We start from the raw sequence: 19,629 nt of genomic DNA, 5'->3' as shown, positions 1-19,629 counted from the left end.
ATGATAGTCCCACTAAGCACAAACCAGATGGGATGGTGTATCCCTGCAGAATGCTGTGGTAGCCATGCTTGTTAAGTGTGCCTTGGATTCTAAATAAATCACAGACAGTATCACCAGCAAAGCACCCCCAAACAATCACACCTCCTCCATGCATAACATTGGGAAACACACATGGGGATCTCATCCGTTCACCTACTCTGTGTCTCACAAAGACACGGCGATTGGAACCAAAAATCTCAAATTTGGACTCATCAGACCAAAGGACAGATTTCCACCAGTCTAATTACCATTGGTTGTGTTTCTTGGCCCAAGCAAGTCTCTTCTTCTTATTGGTGTCCTTTGGAAGTGGTTTCTTTGCAGCAATTCGACCATGAACGCCTGATTCACGCAGTCTCCTCTGAACAGTTGACGTTGAGATGTGTCTGTCACTTGAACTCTGTGAAGCATTTATTTCGGCTGCCATTTCTGAGGCTGGTAACTTATTCTCTGCAGCAGAGGTAACTCAGAGCCCTCCGCAGTGTTACAAAATTTGTGAGGCGCATGGCAATGCGGTACAAGAGCTCCATTTGACCTCGGCATGCCTCTTGAGGCTCCGCAAGTGTCACCACCCTCCATATGGAGCCTTTTCAGATCAAGCATAAATAGGCTTTTAGTCTAGACCTCTGCAATGGTTTAGTTCACCGAGTGGGCACAAATATATACATTAGCTTCAAATGTTAAAGCAAATGTTTAAGCATGCAATAGTGAGGCATTATATACGCTGCTCGACAAAAAGCCAAGACCCTCTCTTCCTCCTGGGCAATTATGTGTGAAACACATCTCACCGTCCTAGAAAAGCCTCGGACCTGATGAAAACAAGCCCAGGTTCCCCTCGGGTGAAATTCCCTTTTAAAATGATCAATGGGTCTTAATAGGAAAACTCCAGCACATACAGTACATTCAAGAAAGCGCATCACTTCATAGACTCACTTGAATGTTTTCCAGATCGACCCGGCAGTTGGAAGCCATGCTAGTGAAGTGGTGTGCATTCTGTTCATCCAGAATGATATACACGGCAACATTTCGCATGGCAGCATCCAGAATATCAGCAAAGATGTCCACATCTGTAAAGGTGTCCATTACCACAGCGATCACCTGGAGAGGACCACAGAGCACACCATCAGACACACTAACATTCGACCTACATTGGCTTCAAATGTTAAAGCGTGCAATAGTGAGGCCTTATACACACATCACATGCTGTGCAATTGTTCTACATTTACTATTGTACTATTGCACATCCTTTCTGTTACACACCAACTGATATAGTATCGTCTGTCTCTGTGCTTGAAATTCATCAGCTTAGTATATCAATGAAATTCAGATAATAAGTGGAATATATTGCTATATACAATCTAGAGGCCTCACCTATCGATCGTGCGTAGGCACAAATCTGCACGTAAAAACCATGCACGGGGATCATGTCCACGCAAAGTGTGAGATTTAGCAATATGAATGTTTGCTTGAGAGTGTGCCTAAACTTACGCACAGCCGTGACCATGCGTGCACACAGTGCCAAGTGGTAGAATAAGGGAACTGCTTGTCAAGCATAGAATGGGGAAAATATATGTTGAAAATGTGTGAAATTGTAAGCGTAATAATTAAATCATTTTTCGATTTCATTGCATTTCCATTGTGAATTCATGATACATATAAAGTACAGTCATTTGTTAAATTAGAGGCACGTCATTAGCAAAACGAACAGGAACATATACAAGAGGGGTTTCTTGAAGACAAGAGGGGTTTCTTTGTCCTGATGCCATCAATGGGTTCCCAAATATGAACGGCGCAATAGACGGAACCCACATCGCCATAAAAGCACCATCCCAAAACGAGTTAATCTACAGTGCCTTCAGAAAGTATTCATACCCCTTGACTTATTCCCCATTTTGTTGTGCTACAGCCTGAATTCAAAATGGATTCAATTGAGAAAAAGGAAATGTTTGCAAATGTATTTAAAATGAATTTTCCCTGTGCTTAGCTCTATTCCGTTTCTTTTTAACCCCCCCAAAATCTTGATAGTCCTTGCCAATGAACAGCATACCCATAACATGATGCAGCCACCACCATGCTTGAAAGAGTGGTACTCAGTGATGTGTTATGTTGTATTTCCCCAAAACATAACACTTTGTATTCAGGACATAAAGTTTTAAACAACTTTTAAGTTATAAAGTTATAAACAATTTTTTTGTTGCAGTTTTACTTTAGTGCCTTATTGCAAACAGGCTGCGTGTTTTGGAATATTTGTATTCTGTACAAGCTTCCTTCTTTTCACTCTGTCATTTAAGTTAGTATTGTGGAGTAACTAGAATGTTGTTGATCCATCCTCAGTTCTCATACCACAGCCATTAAACTCTGTAACTGCCTCATGGTGAAATCCCTGAGTAGCTTCCTTCCTCTCCAGCAAGGAAGAATGCCTGTATCTTTATAGTGACTGGATGTATTTACACACCATCCAACGTGTAATTAATAACTTTACCATGCTCAAATGGATATTCAATGTCTGCTTTTTTCATTTTTACCAATTTACCAATAGATGCCCTTCTTTGCGAGACATTGGAAAACCTCCCTGGTCTTTGTGGTTGAATATGTGTTTGAAATTCACTGCGCAACATAGGGACCTTACAGATAATTGTATTTTAGGGGTACAGAGATGAGGTAGTCATTCAACAATCATATTAAACACTATTATGGCACACCGAGTGAGTCCATGCAACTTATTATGTGACTTGTTAAGCACATTTTTACACCTGAACGTATTTAGGCTTGCCATAACAAAGGGGTTGAATACTGAATACTGACTCAATACTTTTCAGCTTTTCATTTTTAATTAATTTGGAATGAATTGCTGAAAACATAATTCCTCTTTGGCATTATGGGGTATTGTGTGTAGGCCAGTGACACAAAATCTCAATGTAATCCTTTTTATATTCAGGCTGTAACATAATAAAAAATTAAAAAAATTCAAGGGGTGTGAATATTTTCTGAAGGCACTGTATGTGAACAGAAATGGCTTCCACTCGTAATGTGCAGGTGATAGGTTGTATGATGCTGAATGTGGTGGCAAGGTGGCTAGGTGGAATGCACGATTCGTTCATTCTGCAGAACAGCAATGTTGGCCTATACGCCTACAGGCGGGAGCTGTTGAGGATGGATGGCTTATTGGTGAGGATGGATGGCTTATTGGTGAGGATGGATGGCTTATTGGTGAGTGTTGTCTACTCATTTGAAGAATATTTGCCATTGCTAAAGCAACTTGAATTGTCCTAATGGTCCTCTCTTTGTAGCTATGTTTTTATTTTTACCGGTCAAGCCACAACTGAGCGAGTCAAATTGAACCTTTTGGTTGTACTCAATCTCTGAAACTAGCTCAATCTCTGAAACTAGCACCTCTATTTCAGTCTAAACAATACATTTACATATTTATTTATTTTGGTTGCGCAGTTGTAGGCTATTTCATGGTACAGCGTTGTATATTCCAGACTTTAAAACGGATGATTTTGACCATAGCTGTATATGGTAGCTGTATATGGTTAATTAGGGGCGCTTTGAAACGCACAAGCACTGAGGCTGAGAACAATTGGTATTTATTAACAGTCATCTCCTACCGGTGTATGTATGACGTTTGTAGGATTGTTTGATAAATCACACCTTTTCTATGCGTAAGAACATTTTAAATTACGTTCGTAAGTAGTATTTTAGAATAGTTTCTACGCAATATTGATAAATGAGTCCCCAGGTATTTCAGCAGTGGATTGTACACTACACTATAATTCTAAAAGAGAGCACATACAGTATAGTGACTCTTTCCACTTTGTCCTATTGAAGCACACTGGCTGATAGAGAATTATGTAGTATTTACAGCCACATCCATACATGATTTGGTTTACCTTCGAACATAAAATTATGTCAAATTGCTACATTTATGAGGTAAAAATATAGAAATGCACAGTTCAGCAGTTACCAAACTACAGTATATACGTTACCTACGCACTACATCATTTTGGTTCAGTAGTTATTTGTTTTGAGCAGTTCGATGAAGTGATATTTCATTGTATTGTTATTTGTTTTGAGCAGTTCGATGAAGTGATATTTCATTGTATTGTTAACAAATGACAAGAAAATCATATCAAAGGTAAAGTGAATATTTCATTTTGAAAACTAGATACTTAGATTGAATATGGAAAATAATCTTGAAGCAACAGAAAAAGTGAATTTTGTAGATGATCATTTATGGATATTTATTGTAGGGCGTAGATACAATTTTTTTAGTACAAATCAAATCTGACATTTTAAACCAGAAATTACAAACTTCAGAAGCCTTTTTAGACTTTAAATACAGTAGCAGTTTGCATTTGAATCCAAGATGGCGTAGCAGTCAGATGTCCTTTGTCCTCGTCCTGTCCCGTGTATATATTTTTTATATATTTTTCTTCGCATTTCTTTTTATATATATATTTTTTCTTCTTAAAAACTCAACTTCAAAACACTCTCCTGCAACCTACCTCACCAAATGTGGTGCGGATCTGCTTTTTTTCTCCTCAAAGGTATTATTCACCTCGTATCCGAAATCTACAACAGAAGCTAGCCAGTAGTTAGCCAGCTCACAAGCTAACGTGAGTAGTTCAGCTAACCACAGCTAGCGCTTATCAGCTATCCTTTAGCTCTGAAAACTATTGCCAGTTTTGTACAACGCGACTCAGACCAGAGCAAACCAGACCTATTTTCTCTCCATATCCCCGGATTTTTACCGCAAGCTCTGGACATTTACACCTGGATCTTGCAGCTAACTAGCTGCTATCCGAGTGACTATTGGCTAACATCAATTCCGGAGCAAACACCAATTATCCCGGAGCTAGCCAGCTGAAGAGTTCCATCAGCCACTCCTGGGCTACAATCACCTATCCGGACCCGTTTTACTGCCGATGCGGAGCCCCGCCGGGCCTTCACGACTGGGATACCGACGTTATCTGCCCGAGGGAGTTATTCATCTAGCCAGAAGTTAGCCAGCTCACAAGCTAACGTGAGTAGTTCAGCTAACCACAGCTAGCGCTTATCAGCTATCCTTTAGCTCTGAAAACTATTGCCAGTTTTGTACAACGCGACTCAGACCAGAGCATACCAGACCTATTTTCTCTCCATATCCCCGGATTTTTACCGCAATCTCTGGACATTTACACCTGGATCTTGCAGCTAACTAGCTGCTATCCGAGTGACTATTGGCTAACATCAATTCCGGAGCAAACACCAATTATCCCGGAGCTAGCCAGCTGAAGAGTTCCATCAGCCACTCCTGGGCTACAATTACCTATCCGGACCCGTTTTACTGCCGATGCGGAGCCCCACCGGGCCTTCACGACTGGGATACCGACGTTATCTGCCCGAGGGAGTTATTCAACTGGCCCCTCCATCGCGATGTAACCTGAACGCACATATGCTAACTGCGGCCCGCTAATCGTTAGCTGTCTTGAGCATATCGGCTGCTATCTGAACAGGTCTATCGAACAATCTTACGCCGCGGGCTAGCTTAGTGGAGGCCTCACTGCTCCATCTACGGCTGCCCCCTGGACACTATGATCACTTGGCTACATAGCTGATGCTTGCTTGACTGTCCATTAATTCACGGTACTCCATTCCGTTTATTTGTGTTTTATCTGTCGGCTCTGTGCTTTAACTCAGGATCTGTGTGTAGTTAATCCGACCCTCTCTGCCCAGCCGTCGCCATTTTTACCTGCTGCTGCTGTGTTAACTGACTAGCTGCTGTTATCTCACCTGTTGTTTTAGCTAGCTCTCCCAATCAAGACCTGCAATCACTTTATGCCTTATTGTATGTCTCCCTCAAATATCAATATGCCTTGCATACTGTTGTTCAGGCTAGCTATCATTGTTTTGGTTTGCAATGGACCCCGTAGTTCCACTCTCCGTACCTCTGATACCCCCTTCGTCCCACCCCCCACACATGCGGTGACCTCACCCATTGAGACCAGCATGTCCAGAGATACAACCTCTCTTATCATCACCCAGTGCCTGGGCTTGCCTCCGCTGTACCCGTGCCCCACCATACCCCTGTCTGCACATTATGCCCAGAATCTATTCTACCACGCCCATAAATCTGCTCCTTTTATTCTTTGTCCCCAACGCTCTAGGCGACCAGTTTTGATAGCCTTTAGCCGCACCCTCATCCTACTACTCCTCTGTTCCTCGGGTGATGTGGAGGTAAACCCAGGCCCTGCATGTCCCCAGTCACCCTCATTTGTTGACTTCTGTGATCGAAAAAGCCTTGGCCTCATGCATGTCAACATCAGAAGCCTCCTCCCTAAGTTTGCCTTACTCACCGCTTTAGCACACTCTGCCAACCCTGATGTCCTTGCCGTGTCCGAATCCTGGCTTAGGAAGGCCACCAAAAATTCTGAGATTTCCATACCCAACTATAACACTTTCCGTCAAGATAGAACTGCCAAAGGGGGAGGAGTTGCAATCTACTGCAGAGATAGCCTGCAAAGTTCTGTCATACTTTCCAGGTCTATGCCCAAACAGTTCGAACTTCTAATTTTAAAAATTAATCTCTCCAGAAATAAGTCTCTCACTGTTGCCGCCTGCTACCGACCCCCCTCAGCTCCCAGCTGTGCCCTGGACACCATCTGTGAATTGATCGCTCCCCATCTAGCTTCAGAGTTTGTTCTGTTAGGTGACCTAAACTGGGATATGCTTAACACCCCGGCAGTCCTACAATCCAAGCTTGATGCCCTCAATCTCACACAAATCATCAAGGAACCCACCAGGTACAACCCTAAATCCGTAAACATGGGCACCCTAATAGACATTATCCTGACCAACCTGCCCTCCAAATACACCTCTGCTGTCTTCAATCAAGATCTCAGTGATCACTGCCTCATTGCCTGTATCCGCCACGGGTCCGCGGTCAAACGACCACCCCTCATCACTGTCAAACGCTCCCTAAAACACTTCTGCGAGCAGGCCTTTCTAATCGACCTGGCCCGGGTTCCCTGGAAGGATATTGACCTCATCCCGTCAGTTGAGGATGCCTGGTCATTCTTTAAATGTTACTTCCTCACCATATTAGACAAGCATGCTCCGTTCAAAAAATGCAGAACCAAGAACAGATATAGCCCCTGGTTCACTCCAGACCTGACTGCCCTCGACCAGCACAAAAACATCCTGTGGCGAACTGCAATAGCATCGAAGAGCCCCCGCGATATGCAACTGTTCAGGGAAGTCAGGAACCAATACACGCAGTCAGTCAGGAAAGCAAAGGCCAGCTTTTTCAAGCAGAAATTTGCATCCTGTAGCTCTAACTCCAAAAAGTTCTGGGATACTGTAAAGTCCATGGAGAACAAGAGCACCTCCTCCCAGCTGCCCACTGCACTGAGGCTAGGTAACACGGTCACCACCGATAAATCCGTGATAATCGAAGACTTCAACAAGCATTTCTCAATGGCTGGCCATGCCTTCCTCCTGGCGACTCCAACCTTGGCCAACAGCCCCGCCCCCTCCGCTGCTACTCGCCCAAGCCTCCCCAGCTTCTCCTTTACCCAAATCCAGATAGCAGATGTTCTGAAAGAGCTGGAAAACCTGGACCCATACAAATCAGCTGGGCTTGACAATCTGGACCCCCTATTTCTGAAACTGTCCGCCGCCATTGTCGCACCCCCTATCACCAGCCTGTTCAACCTCTCCTTCGTATCATCTGAGATCCCCAAGGATTGGAAAGCTGCCGCGGTCATCCCCCTCTTCAAAGGGGGAGACACCCTGGACCCAAACTGTTACAGACCTATATCCATCCTGCCCTGCCTATCTAAGGTCTTCGAAAGCCAAGTCAACAAACAGATCACTGACCATCTCGAATCCCACCGTACCTTCTCCGCTGTGCAATCCGGTTTCCGAGCCGGTCATGGGTGCACCTCAGCCACGCTCAAGGTACTAAACGATATCATAACCGCCATCGATAAAAGACATTACTGTGCAGCCGTCTTCATCGACCTGGCCAAGGCTTTCGACTCTGTCAATCACCATATTCTTATCGGCAGACTCAGTAGCCTCGGTTTTTCTAATGACTGCCTTGCCTGGTTCACCAACTACTTTGCAGACAGAGTTCAGTGTGTCAAATCGGAGGGCATGTTGTCCGGTCCTCTGGCAGTCTCTATGGGGGTACCACAGGGTTCAATTCTCGGGCCGACTCTTTTCTCTGTATACATCAATGATGTTGCTCTTGCTGCGGGCGATTCCCTGATCCACCTCTACGCAGACGACACCATTCTATATACTTCCGGCCCTTCCTTGGACACTGTACTATCTAACCTCCAAACGAGCTTCAATGCCATACAACACTCCTTCCGTGGCCTCCAACTGCTCTTAAACGCTAGTAAAACCAAATGCATGCTTTTCAACCGTTCGCTGCCTGCACCCGCACGCCCGACTAGCATCACCACCCTGGACGGTTCCGACCTAGAATATGTGGACATCTATAAGTACCTAGGTGTCTGGCTAGACTGCAAACTCTCCTTCCAGACTCATATCAAACATCTCCAATCCAAAATCAAAGCAAGAATCGGCTTTCTATTCCGCAACAAAGCCTCCTTCACTCACGCCGCCAAACTTACCCTAGTAAAACTGACTATCCTACCGATCCTCGACTTCGGCGATGTCATCTACAAAATAGCTTCCAATACTCTACTCAGCAAACTGGATGCAGTTTATCACAGTGCCATTCGTTTTGTTACTAAAGCACCTTATACGACCCACCACTGCGACCTGTATGCCCTAGTCGGCTGGCCCTCGCTACATGTTCGTCGTCAGACCCACTGGCTCCAGGTCATCTACAAGGCTATGCTAGGTAAAGTGCCGCCTTATCTCAGTTCACTGGTCACGATGGCTACACCCACCTGCAACACGCGCTCCAGCAGGTGTATCTCACTGATCATCCCTAAAGCCAAAACCTCATTTGGACGCCTTTCCTTCCAGTTCTCTGCTGCCTGCGACTGGAACGAATTGCAAAAATCTCTGAAGTTGGAGACTTTTATCTCCCTCAACAACTTTAAAAATCTGCTATCCGAGCAGCTAACCGATCGCTGCAGCTGTACATAGTCCATCTGTAAACTACCCACCCAATTTACCTACCTCACCCCCCATACTGCTTTTATTTATTTACTTTTCTGCTCTTTTGCACACCAGTATCTCTTCTTGCACATGATCATCTGATGATTTATCACTCCAGTGTTAATCTGCTAAATTGTAATTATTCGATTTATTGCCTACCTCATGCCTTTTGCACACATTGTATATAGATTCTCTTTTTTTTTTTTTTTTTCTACCATGTTATTGACTTGTTTATTGTTTACTCCATGTGTAACTCTGTGTTGTCTGTTCACACTGCTATGCTTTATCTTGGCCAGGTCGCAGTTGCAAATGAGAACTTGTTCTCAACTAGCCTACCTGGTTAAATAAAGGTGAAATAAAATTTTTTTTTTTTTTTTTTTCCAACATTCAAAAAAATTTTTTTTTTCCAACATTCTCAGCAACAAAAGAGTGATCAAATTAAGACCCTACATCTGTAGTGAATTTGTTTGTTGTTCTCTGTCAATGGCAAACGTGCATAAAGATTGCAGAATTCTGCGAGATGGTCCAATGTGCCAATAAATCAGCAGAATCTAAAATTGGGATCATGTATACTCTGCTAATAACCATACAAAAAAGAAAAACGGACATACTTGTTGAGCATTCTTGATAAGTCGACGAGCCTGCACCTTGATACTTGGCATATCTGGCTCAGAGGGGTTAACCAGTGTGGTGACATCGGTGGGGCCTATGAAGCGATGCTGTTCGGGCCAGCCAAGGTCAAGACCGGGTGCATCCAAGTCAGAGTGGACGGGCCAGTATGTGTCTGAAGAGCCGTCTCCCCCAGACTCCACATATGGGAGCTCAGGCTGAGTGCTCTGGTACGGAACTTTCACTGTGCACTTAATGTGCTCAATTTCCTGTCTGGAAAGGAAGTCCACCACATCGGCACTCTGGAGGAATTCATAATAGCCCTCCAGGTCATCCTCCACCAGTGCGTCAATGGCCAGTCGGTACTCCTCGCGGTAGTGGGGAGGCACGTAGTTGGGGTCCAGGCGGTTATCCCCGGCTGAGGAACATTGAGAGCGGTGTGCCATACTGATTCCTGAAAGAGAGCCCAAAGAGAGGGTACACACAATGTGAGAACTTGGTAGTGAGGAGAAATGGAAAGAAAGTTATAGAGTGGCAGATGTGTGGGCCATGATCAATTCTGCATATTTATACAAAATACAACGTCACAATTTACACATTAATATTTCATTATGTGTGTCCCTGTGTAACCTAACAAAAAATAAAATAAAAAAATTGTCCATTAAAATAACATCAAATTGATCAGAAATACAGTGTAGACGTTGCTAATGTTGTAGATTACTATTGTAGCTGGAAACTGTACGCCTATGTAGATATTAATGGAATATCTACATAGGCGTACAGAGACCCATTATCAGCAACCATCACTCTTGTGTTCCAATGACATGTTGCGAATCCAAGTTTATCATTTTAAAAGGCTAACTGATCATTAGAAAACCCTTTTGCAATTATGTTAGAACAGCTGAAAACTGTTGTTCTGATTAAAGAAGCAATAAAACTGTCCTTCTTTAGACTGGTTGAGTATCTGGAGCATCAGCATTTGTGGGTTCGATTACATGCTCAAAATGGCCAGAAACAAAGACCTTTCTTCTGAAACGCGTCAGTCTACTCTTGTTCTGAGAAATGAAGTCTATTCTATATGAGAAATTGCCAAGAAACTGAAGATCTCATACAGCGCTGTGTACTACTCCTTCACAGAACAGTGCAAACTGTCTCTAACCAGAATAGAAAGAGGAGTGGGAGGCCCCAGTGCACAACTTAGCAAGAGGATAAGTACATTAGAGTGTCAAGTTTGAGAAACAGACACCTCACAAGTCCTCAACTGGCAGCTTCATTAAATAGTACCCACAAAACACCAGTCTCAACGTCAACAGTGAAGAGGCGACTCCGGGATGATGGCCTTCTAGGCAGAGTTGCAAAGAAAAAGACATATCTCAGTCTGGCCAATAAAAATAAAAGATTAAGATCGGCAAAACACAGACACTGGACAGAGGAAGACTGGAAAAAAGTGTTATGGACAGACGAATCTAAGTTTGAGGTGTTCGGATCACAAGAAGAACATTCGTGAGACGCAGAAAAAATGAAAAGATGCTGGAGGAGTGCTTGACGCCATCTGTCAAGCACGGTGGAGTTAATGTGATGGTCTGGGGGTGCTTTGGTGGTGGTAAAGTGGGAGATTTGTACAGGGTAAAGGGGATCTTGAAGAAGGAAGGCTATCACTCTATTTTGCAACGCAATGCCATACCCTGTGGACGGCGCTTAATTGGAGCCAATTTCCTCCTACAACAGGACAATGAACAAAGCACAGCTCCAAACTATGCAATAACTATTTAGGGAAGAAGCAGTCAGCTGGTATTCTGTCTATAATGGAGTGGCCAGCACAGTCACCGGATCTCAACTAGAGGTCCACGGGTTCTGAATTTTCAAGCCGATACCGATTATTGGAGGACCAAAAAAAGCCGATACCGATTAATCGGACGATTTTTATATATATATTTGTAATAATGACAATTACAACAATACTGAATGAACAATGAACACTTTTATTTTAACTTAATATAATACGTCAATAAAAACAATTTAGTCTCAAATAAATAATAAAACATGTTCAATTTGGTTTAAATAATGCAAAAACAAAGTGTTGGAGAAGAAAGTAAAAGTGCAATATGTGCCATGTAAAAAAGCTAACGTTTAAGTTCCTTGCTCAGAACATGAGAACATGAAAGCTGGTGGTTCCTTTTAACATGAGTCTTCAATATTCCCAGGTAAGAAGTTTTAGGTTGTAGTTATTATAGGACTATTTCTTTCTATACCATTTGTATTTCATATACCTTTGACTATTGGATGTTCTAATAGGTACTTTAGTATTGCCAGCCTAATCTCAGGAGTTGATAGGCTTGAAGTCATAAACAGCGCAATGCTTGAAGCATTGCGAAGAGCCGCTGGCAAACGCAGGAAAGTGCTGTTTGAATGAATCCTTACGAGCCTGCTGCCTACCACCGCTCAGTCAGATTGCTCTATCAAATCATAGACTTAATTATAATATAATAACACACAGAAATACGAGCCGTAGGTCATTAATATGGTCAAATCCGGAAACTATCATTTTGAAAACAAAACGTTTATTCTTTCAGTGAAATATGGAACCGTTCCGTATTTTATCTAACGGGTGGCATCCATACGTCTAAATATTGCTGTTACATTGCACAACCTTCAATGTTATGTCATAATTACATAAAATTCTGGCAAATTAGTTCGCAACAAGCCAGGCGGCCCAAACTGTTGCATATACCCTGACTCTGTGTGCAATGAACGCAAGAGAAGTGACACAATTTCCCTAGTTTAATATTGCCTGCTAACATGAATTTATTTTAACTAAATATGCAGGTTTAAAAAAATATACTTCTGTGTAGTGATTTTAAGAAAGGCATTGATGTTTATGGTTAGGTACAAATTGGTGCAACGTCTGTGCTTTTTTCGCGAATGCGCTTGTTAAATCACCCGTTTGGCGAAGTAGGCTGTGATTCAATGATAAATTAACAGGCACCGCATCGATTATATGCAACGCAGGACAAGCTAGATAAACTAGTAATATCATCAACCATGTGAAGTTAACTAGTGATTATGTTAAGATTGATTGTTTTTTATAAGATACATTTAATGCTAGCTAGCACCTTACCTTGGCTCCTTGCTGCACTCGCAAAACAGGTCGTCAGCCTGCCACGCAGTCTCCTCGTGGAGTGCAATGTAATCGGCCATGATCGGTGTCCAAAAATGCCGATTACCGATTGTTATGAAAACTTGAAATCGGCCCTAATTAATCCGCCATTCCGATTAAATCGATCGACCTCTAATCTCAACCCTATTGAGCTGTTGTGGGAGCAGCTTGACCGTATGGTACGTAAGAAGTGCCCATCAAGCCAATCCAACTTGTGGGATGTGCTTCAGGAAGCATGGGGTGAAATCTCTTCAGATTAACTCAACAAATTGACAACTAGAATGCCAAAGGTCTGCAAGGCTGTAATTGCTGAAAATGTTGGATTCTTTGACGAAAGCAAAGTTCGAAGGACAAAATTATTTCAATTATGAAATCATTTTTTATAACCTTGTCAACGTCTTGACTATATTTCCTATTCATTTTGCAATTCATTTCATGTATATTTTCATGGAAAACAAGGACATTTCTAAGGAACCCCAAACTTTTGAATAGTGTATCTATACAAAAGAATGTGGACACACCTTCAAATTAGTGGATTCGGCTATTTCATCTACACCCGTAGCTGACAAGTGTATAAAATAGAGCACACAGCCATGCAATCTCCATAGACAAACATTGGCAGTAGAATGGCCTTACTGAAGAGCTCAGTGACTTTCAACATGGCACTGTCATAGGATGCCACCTTCCCAACAAGTCAGTTTGTAAAATTTCTGCCCTGCTAGAGCTTGCCTAGTGAACTGTAAGTGCTGTTTTTGTGACGTGGAAATGGCCAGGAGCAACAACGGCTCAGCCGTGAAGTGGTAGGCCATACAAGCTCACAGAACGGGACCGCTGAGTGCTGAAGCGCGTAGCGGGTAAATATCATCTGTCCTCTGTTGCAATACTCACTACCAAGTTCCAAACTGCCTCTGGAAGCAACGTCAGCACAATAACTGTTCGTCGGGAGCTTCATGAAATGTGTTTCCATGGCCGAGCTGCCACACAAGCCTAAGATCACCATGTGCAATGCCAAACATCAGCTGGAGTGGTGTAAAGCTCGCCGCCATTGGACTCTGGAGCGTTCTCTGGAGTGATGAATCACGCTTCACCAACTGGCAGTCTGACGGACAAATCAGGGTTTGGCAGATGCAAGGAGAACGCTATCTGTCCGAATGCATAGTGCCAACTGTAAAGTTTGGTGGAGGAGGAATAATGGTCTGGGGTTGTTTTTCATGGTTCGTGCTAGGCCCCTTAGTTCCAGTGAAGAGAAATCTTAATGCTATACCATACAATCACATTCTAGACGATTCTGTACTTCCAACTTTGTGGCAACAGCTTGGGGAAGGCCCTTTCCTGTTTCAGCATGACAATGCCCCCGTGCACAAAGCGAGGTCCATACAGAAATGGTTTGTTGAGATTGGTGTGGAAGAACTGGACTGGCCTGCACAGAGCCCTGACCTCAACCTCATCGAACACCTTTGGGATGCATTGGAACGACGAATGCGAGCCAGGCTAAATCGCCCAACATCAGTGCCCGACCTCACTAATGCGCTTGTGGCTGAATGGATGCAAATCCCCGCAGCAATGTTCCAACTTCTAGTGGAAAGCCTTCCCAGAAGAGTGGAGCCTGTTACAGCAGTACAGGGTGGACCTACTCCATTTTAATGGCCATGATTTTGAAATAAGATGTTTGACAAGCAGGTGTCCACATACTTTTGGTCATGTAGTCTCCAGTGGTGTAAAGTACTTGAGTAAAAATACTTTCAGGTACAACTTAAGTCGTTTTTGGGGTTTCTGTACTTTATTATACTATTTATATTTTTGACAACTTTTACTCCACTACATTCCTAAAGAAATAATGTACTTTTTACTCCATACATTTTGAGACCCAAAAGTACTTGTTACATTTTGAATGCTTAGCAGGACAGGAAAAGGGTCCAATTCACACACTTATCAATAGAACATCCCTGGTCATCTCTACTGCCTCTGATCTGGCGGACTCACTAAACACAAATGCTTTTTTTGTAAATTATATCTTGAGTGTTGGCTATCCGTAAATGTTTAAACAAGAAAACCGTCTGGGTTTGCTTAATATAAGGAATGTGAAATGATTTATACTTTTACATTTACTTTTGATACTTAAGTGTATTTCAGCAAAGTACATTTACTTTTGATACTTAAGCATATTTAAAACCAAATACTTTTAGTCTTTTACTCAAGTAGTATTTTACTCGGCGACTTTCACTTTTACTTGAGTCATTTTCTGTGAAGGTATCTTGGCTTTTACTCGAGTACGATCATTGGCTACTTCTTCTACCACTGGTAGTCTCTATGTTGAACAGGATGATCTATTTTGGATGCAATTTGAATGGAAATGATGGAGACAAAGAAAGACTATGACAGAGTGAGCACTGATTTAAAGCAACAATATTCAAGTGACATGCTGTTTTATAACTCTACAGCTGAAATAAATAAACAATTATCTTTACAATTAAATAATGAGGTGACCCCCGAAAGCCAGATGGAGATGTGTAAATTAGACACGCATTTAGTCATTATATAACTGTAGCATATACTGCAACAAATGTAGGGACCATAATGGAAATAAGTCCCCGACTTTATTGTGCAATACCATGATATTGAAGTGCCCAAAGTCAGTATGTTTTGTTTATTTGTTGTGTGGTGCATTGGTACAGAAACCTATATTTGGAAAATGTGTTGCATATATTTTATATAATTATAGATATGGCATTAAAATGTTGAAATTCTGATTCCCAATAGATGATCATTGTCTGCAAACGCCTCTGATCGTGAAGTAATGAAACATGAATGATTAGAGAGCTCATCTGTGGTGGTCAGCGAACCCTCAACCTTCTGGCCATAGCCCTGCAAGGCATATACTGTGCAAGAAAAGCACGCTGAAGTGGCAAAGTCGATATCCACGTTTATAAAACAGGGTTATTCGTGGGAGTAAACATTATTTTGAGTTAATTCTATGAGGGGGGAGGGTGTTCCATTTATTTTACAGTAGCCTACAAGGGGAGGGTCGTGTGAAAATATTTTTAATGTTGGAGGGGGTGGATTCTTTTTTTTTTTTAGGACACCTTGACACCCTCGTAAACGTCGATCTGTCCCTAAGAGAGAAATGTTCCACATTATCTTCCTATATGTTTCCTGAAAAACTTTAAGAACTAACCTTATGGCATAACTGAGATTCTTCCTGAATTGAATCATCCGTGGTTTCAGTTTAGGCTATTATGATTTAGTCCTTCTCTTGAACCGGTATTCCCCACTGAGACTGTATCTCATTCCTCGTCTGGCTGGACTCCTCAAAAAGAGCGTTCTGCGTGGCTTGATCACCTACCCCGGCAGAACCAGTTTATTTTCATGCTTGCTTGAGGCATGTTAGGGGAATGGAAGAGTTTTAGAAGTTAGAAAGAAGCCCATCTCACAGATTGCTGACGAGTTATGCCCCGCCTCAAAGTAACGCATCCTAACTGCAAATGTTGAATTTATTCCAGTTTCGTGACATGGACGCGAAAATGTGGTGTTATATGGTGCTTTCAAGACAACTGGGACTCGGAAAAAACGAGGTGAATTCACCATGTCAGTGATCTTCACGGCGGAAAGTCGCTTTAGAAAGGGAGCTTTAGAAAGAGGCCCGAGTTCCCGACTTGGAATTCCGAGTTGGATGACCGTTCAAAACGATTTCTCCCAGTCGGAGCTCGTTCCCAGTCGTCTTGAACGCACTGAAGTCGGAAGTCTTGAGACTTCCAAGTTCCTAGTGTCCGGTTATTTTGAACGCGGCAGTATAAACGTATTTCATGCCATTCTACATCATTTAGGCCTACATGACAGGAGACATAAGAATATTTTTTAATACTACAAAATGACCAAAATTAGTGGCGACAATGACACTGTCAAACAGATAAATGAACACGACCTGGGCCGGTTTCCCAAAAGCATTTTAGGCTAAATTCATTGGATCCTATGGTTTTAAAATAAACGCAGCCTTATTAATATGCTTTTGGGAAAACGTCCTTGGTCTTGACCTGGCCTAGGGCCAATAAAAAGAGGGGAGACACATATTGTACAATATTAGGAGGCTACTAATTCAACTTTCCAGTGGCACTGACTCACCCAATGATGAAGATAGATAGCATGAATATGCGTAGCCTAGGCTTCTCACTGTACAGGTGATGGTCTGAAGATAGGCCTGACTACTTTGAAAAACAGTGCTGTTCGTTGTTGAGGGGAAAAAATGGTAGCTTCTACTGACAAATTAGTCTTCTCTTTCAGGCAGTAGCATTTGCTTTCCAAACGTATTTCCCACGATTGTATTTAGAAATTTGCGAAAGGCCTTTAACTATTCACTGACAGCGCGAAAAGAAATATTATCCATAGAAATAGAATCCATAGAACGAAAGTGCCCATTCAAGTCAGGACTAACAGCCATTTTGAGCATGCCCATGAGTTTACGACTCAAATTACGAGGGTGAGGTTCCCAAACCCTTCCCAGATAACATATTTGGTTCGTTGGAAGTTGTGAGGACGTACATTTTTGGTTTCCCATTGATTCTTGGAAAACAGTTTTTTGAGAATGGAAGTGAAAATGCAGGCTGTTTGGGGAAATCACATTCTTAGGTTGCAGGGAGGTTCTGAGAAAGTGTTTCTATATTTATTTAACTAAACAAGTAGGTTAAGAACAAATTCTTATTTACAATGACAGCCTAGAAACAGTGGGGTAACTGCCTTGTTCAAGGGCAGAATAACATATTTCCACCTTGTCAGCTCAGGGATTTGATTTAGCAAACTCTTGGTTACTGGCCCAATGCTCTAACCACTAGGCTACCTGCCATCCCAATGGTTCCCCAAAAAGTTTTCCTGGGAGGTTTTATTAACTTTCTGAGAACAGAAATGATATGTTATTTGAAAGTAATTAAATAACATTCTGAGAACATGTTTCAAGAATACTTCGATTAACACAGCTAACTTAGGGTAACTTAGGGTAACTTAGGGTAACCAAGCACAGATAGGATACATGGAAATGAATGTGCTTCGGCTTTAAACATGCAAACACATTGCAGATAGATTGTGGCTTCCGTCAATGTAATTGTCTGCATAATTTTGAATCTCCCATATATATTTTTGTAAATATATATACACTACCGGTCAAAAGTTTTAGAACACCTACTCATTCCAGGGTTTTTCTTTATTTTTAATATTTTCTAAATTGTAGAATAATAGTGAAGACATCAAAACTATGAAATAACACATATGGAATCATGTAGTAACCAAAAAAGTGTTAAACAAATCAAAATATATTTTAGATTCTTCAAAGTAGCTACCCTTTTCCTTGATGACAGCTTTGCACACGGTTGGCATTCTCTCAACCAGCTTCATGCGGTAGTCACCTGGAATGCATTTCAATTAACAGGTGTGCCATCTTAAAAGTCAATTTGTGGAATTTCTTTCCTTCTTAATGTGTTTGATCCAATGAGTTGTGCTGTGACAAGGTAGGTGGTATACAGAAGATAGCCCAATTTGGTAAAAGACCAAGTCCATGTTATGGCAAGAACAACTCAAATAAGCAAAGACAAACAACAGTCCATTATTACTTTAAGACATGAAGGTCAGTTAATCAAGAAAATGTCAAGAACTTTGAAAGTTTCTTCAATTGCAGTCATAAAAACCATCAAGCGCTATGATGAAACTCGCTCTCATGAGGACCGCCACAGGAATGAAAGACCCAGAGTTACTTCTCCTGCAGAGGATAAGTTCATTAGAGTTAACTGCACCTCAGATTGCAGCCCAAATAAAAGCTTCACAAAGTTCAAGCAACAGACACATCTCAACATCAACTGTTCAGAGGAGACTGTGTGAATCAGGCCTTCATGGTCGAGTTGCTGCAAGAGGAGTTAAACAAGGGTGTCCGCTGTCAGTATATTTCTTCATTATGGCCATCGAAGTGCTACTGTAGCTATTAAAATCAGATCAAATAACAACATTAGAGGATTTGAAATCAAAGGCATAAAAAGAAAGGTGTCCTTGTATGCTGATGACTCAAGTTTTATATTAAGTCCGCAAGCTAGATTCCTGCAATGTCTCATTGAAGATCTAGATAACTTTTCTGGCCACTCTGGACTAAAACATAATTACCATATTACGTATTGGATCTTTAAAAAAAATTAATTATGCATTATCCTGCAGTTTACCTATGAAATGGTCTGACTTTGAAATAGACATACAGTGCATTCGGAAAGTATTCAGACCCCTTGTCTTTTTCCACATTTCGTTACGTTACAGCCTTATTCTAAAATGGATGAAATATTTTCCCCCCACATCACACATAAATGACAAAGCAAAAACTGTTTTTTAGACATTTTTGCAAATGTGTAAAAAAACAACAACGGAAATATCACATTTACATAAGTATTCAGACCCTTTACTTTGTTGACGCACCTTTGGCAGCGATTTCAGCCTTGAGTCTTCTTGGGAATGACGCTACCAGCTTGGCCTACCTGTATTTAGGGAGGTTTTCCCATTTTTCTCTGCAGATCCTCTCAAGCTCTGTCAGGTAGGATGAGGAGCGTCGCTGCACAGTTATTTTCAGGTCTCTCCAGAGATGTTAGATCGGGTTCAAGTCTGGGCTCTGGCTGGGCCACGCAAGGACATTCAGAGACTTGTCTTGAAGCCACCCCCTCATTGTCTTGGCTGTGTGCTTAGTG

General features: G+C 42.0%; 1 protein-coding gene across 4 annotated transcripts in view; it reads right to left on the bottom strand.

The window, feature by feature from the left end:
* The window catches only part of LOC139562261 (protein FAM83H-like), a 63,157-nt gene extending 45,773 nt beyond the window's left edge, over positions 1 to 17,384 (bottom strand). For 3 of the 4 annotated variants that reach the window (XM_071379788.1, XM_071379789.1, XM_071379786.1), the window contains exons 1-3: positions 17,042 to 17,384; positions 9,768 to 10,219; positions 970 to 1,134 (exon numbers count right to left, since the gene is read on the bottom strand). In XM_071379788.1, coding sequence (XP_071235889.1) covers positions 970 to 1,134; positions 9,768 to 10,211 — 609 coding nt within the window. In that variant the 5' untranslated portion in view covers positions 10,212 to 10,219; positions 17,042 to 17,384. Of the gene's footprint in view, positions 1 to 969; positions 1,135 to 9,767; positions 10,220 to 16,097; positions 16,958 to 17,041 lie in introns of those variants that run through there. The other variant, XM_071379787.1, reaches the window with a different exon arrangement.
* Positions 17,385 to 19,629: the final 2,245 nt, after the last annotated feature.

The sequence above is a fragment of the Salvelinus alpinus genome, chromosome 32, assembly GCF_045679555.1.
Source record: "Salvelinus alpinus chromosome 32, SLU_Salpinus.1, whole genome shotgun sequence".
Classification (NCBI taxonomy): domain Eukaryota; kingdom Metazoa; phylum Chordata; class Actinopteri; order Salmoniformes; family Salmonidae; genus Salvelinus; species Salvelinus alpinus.
This window is presented reverse-complemented; position numbering and strand designations above follow the sequence as displayed.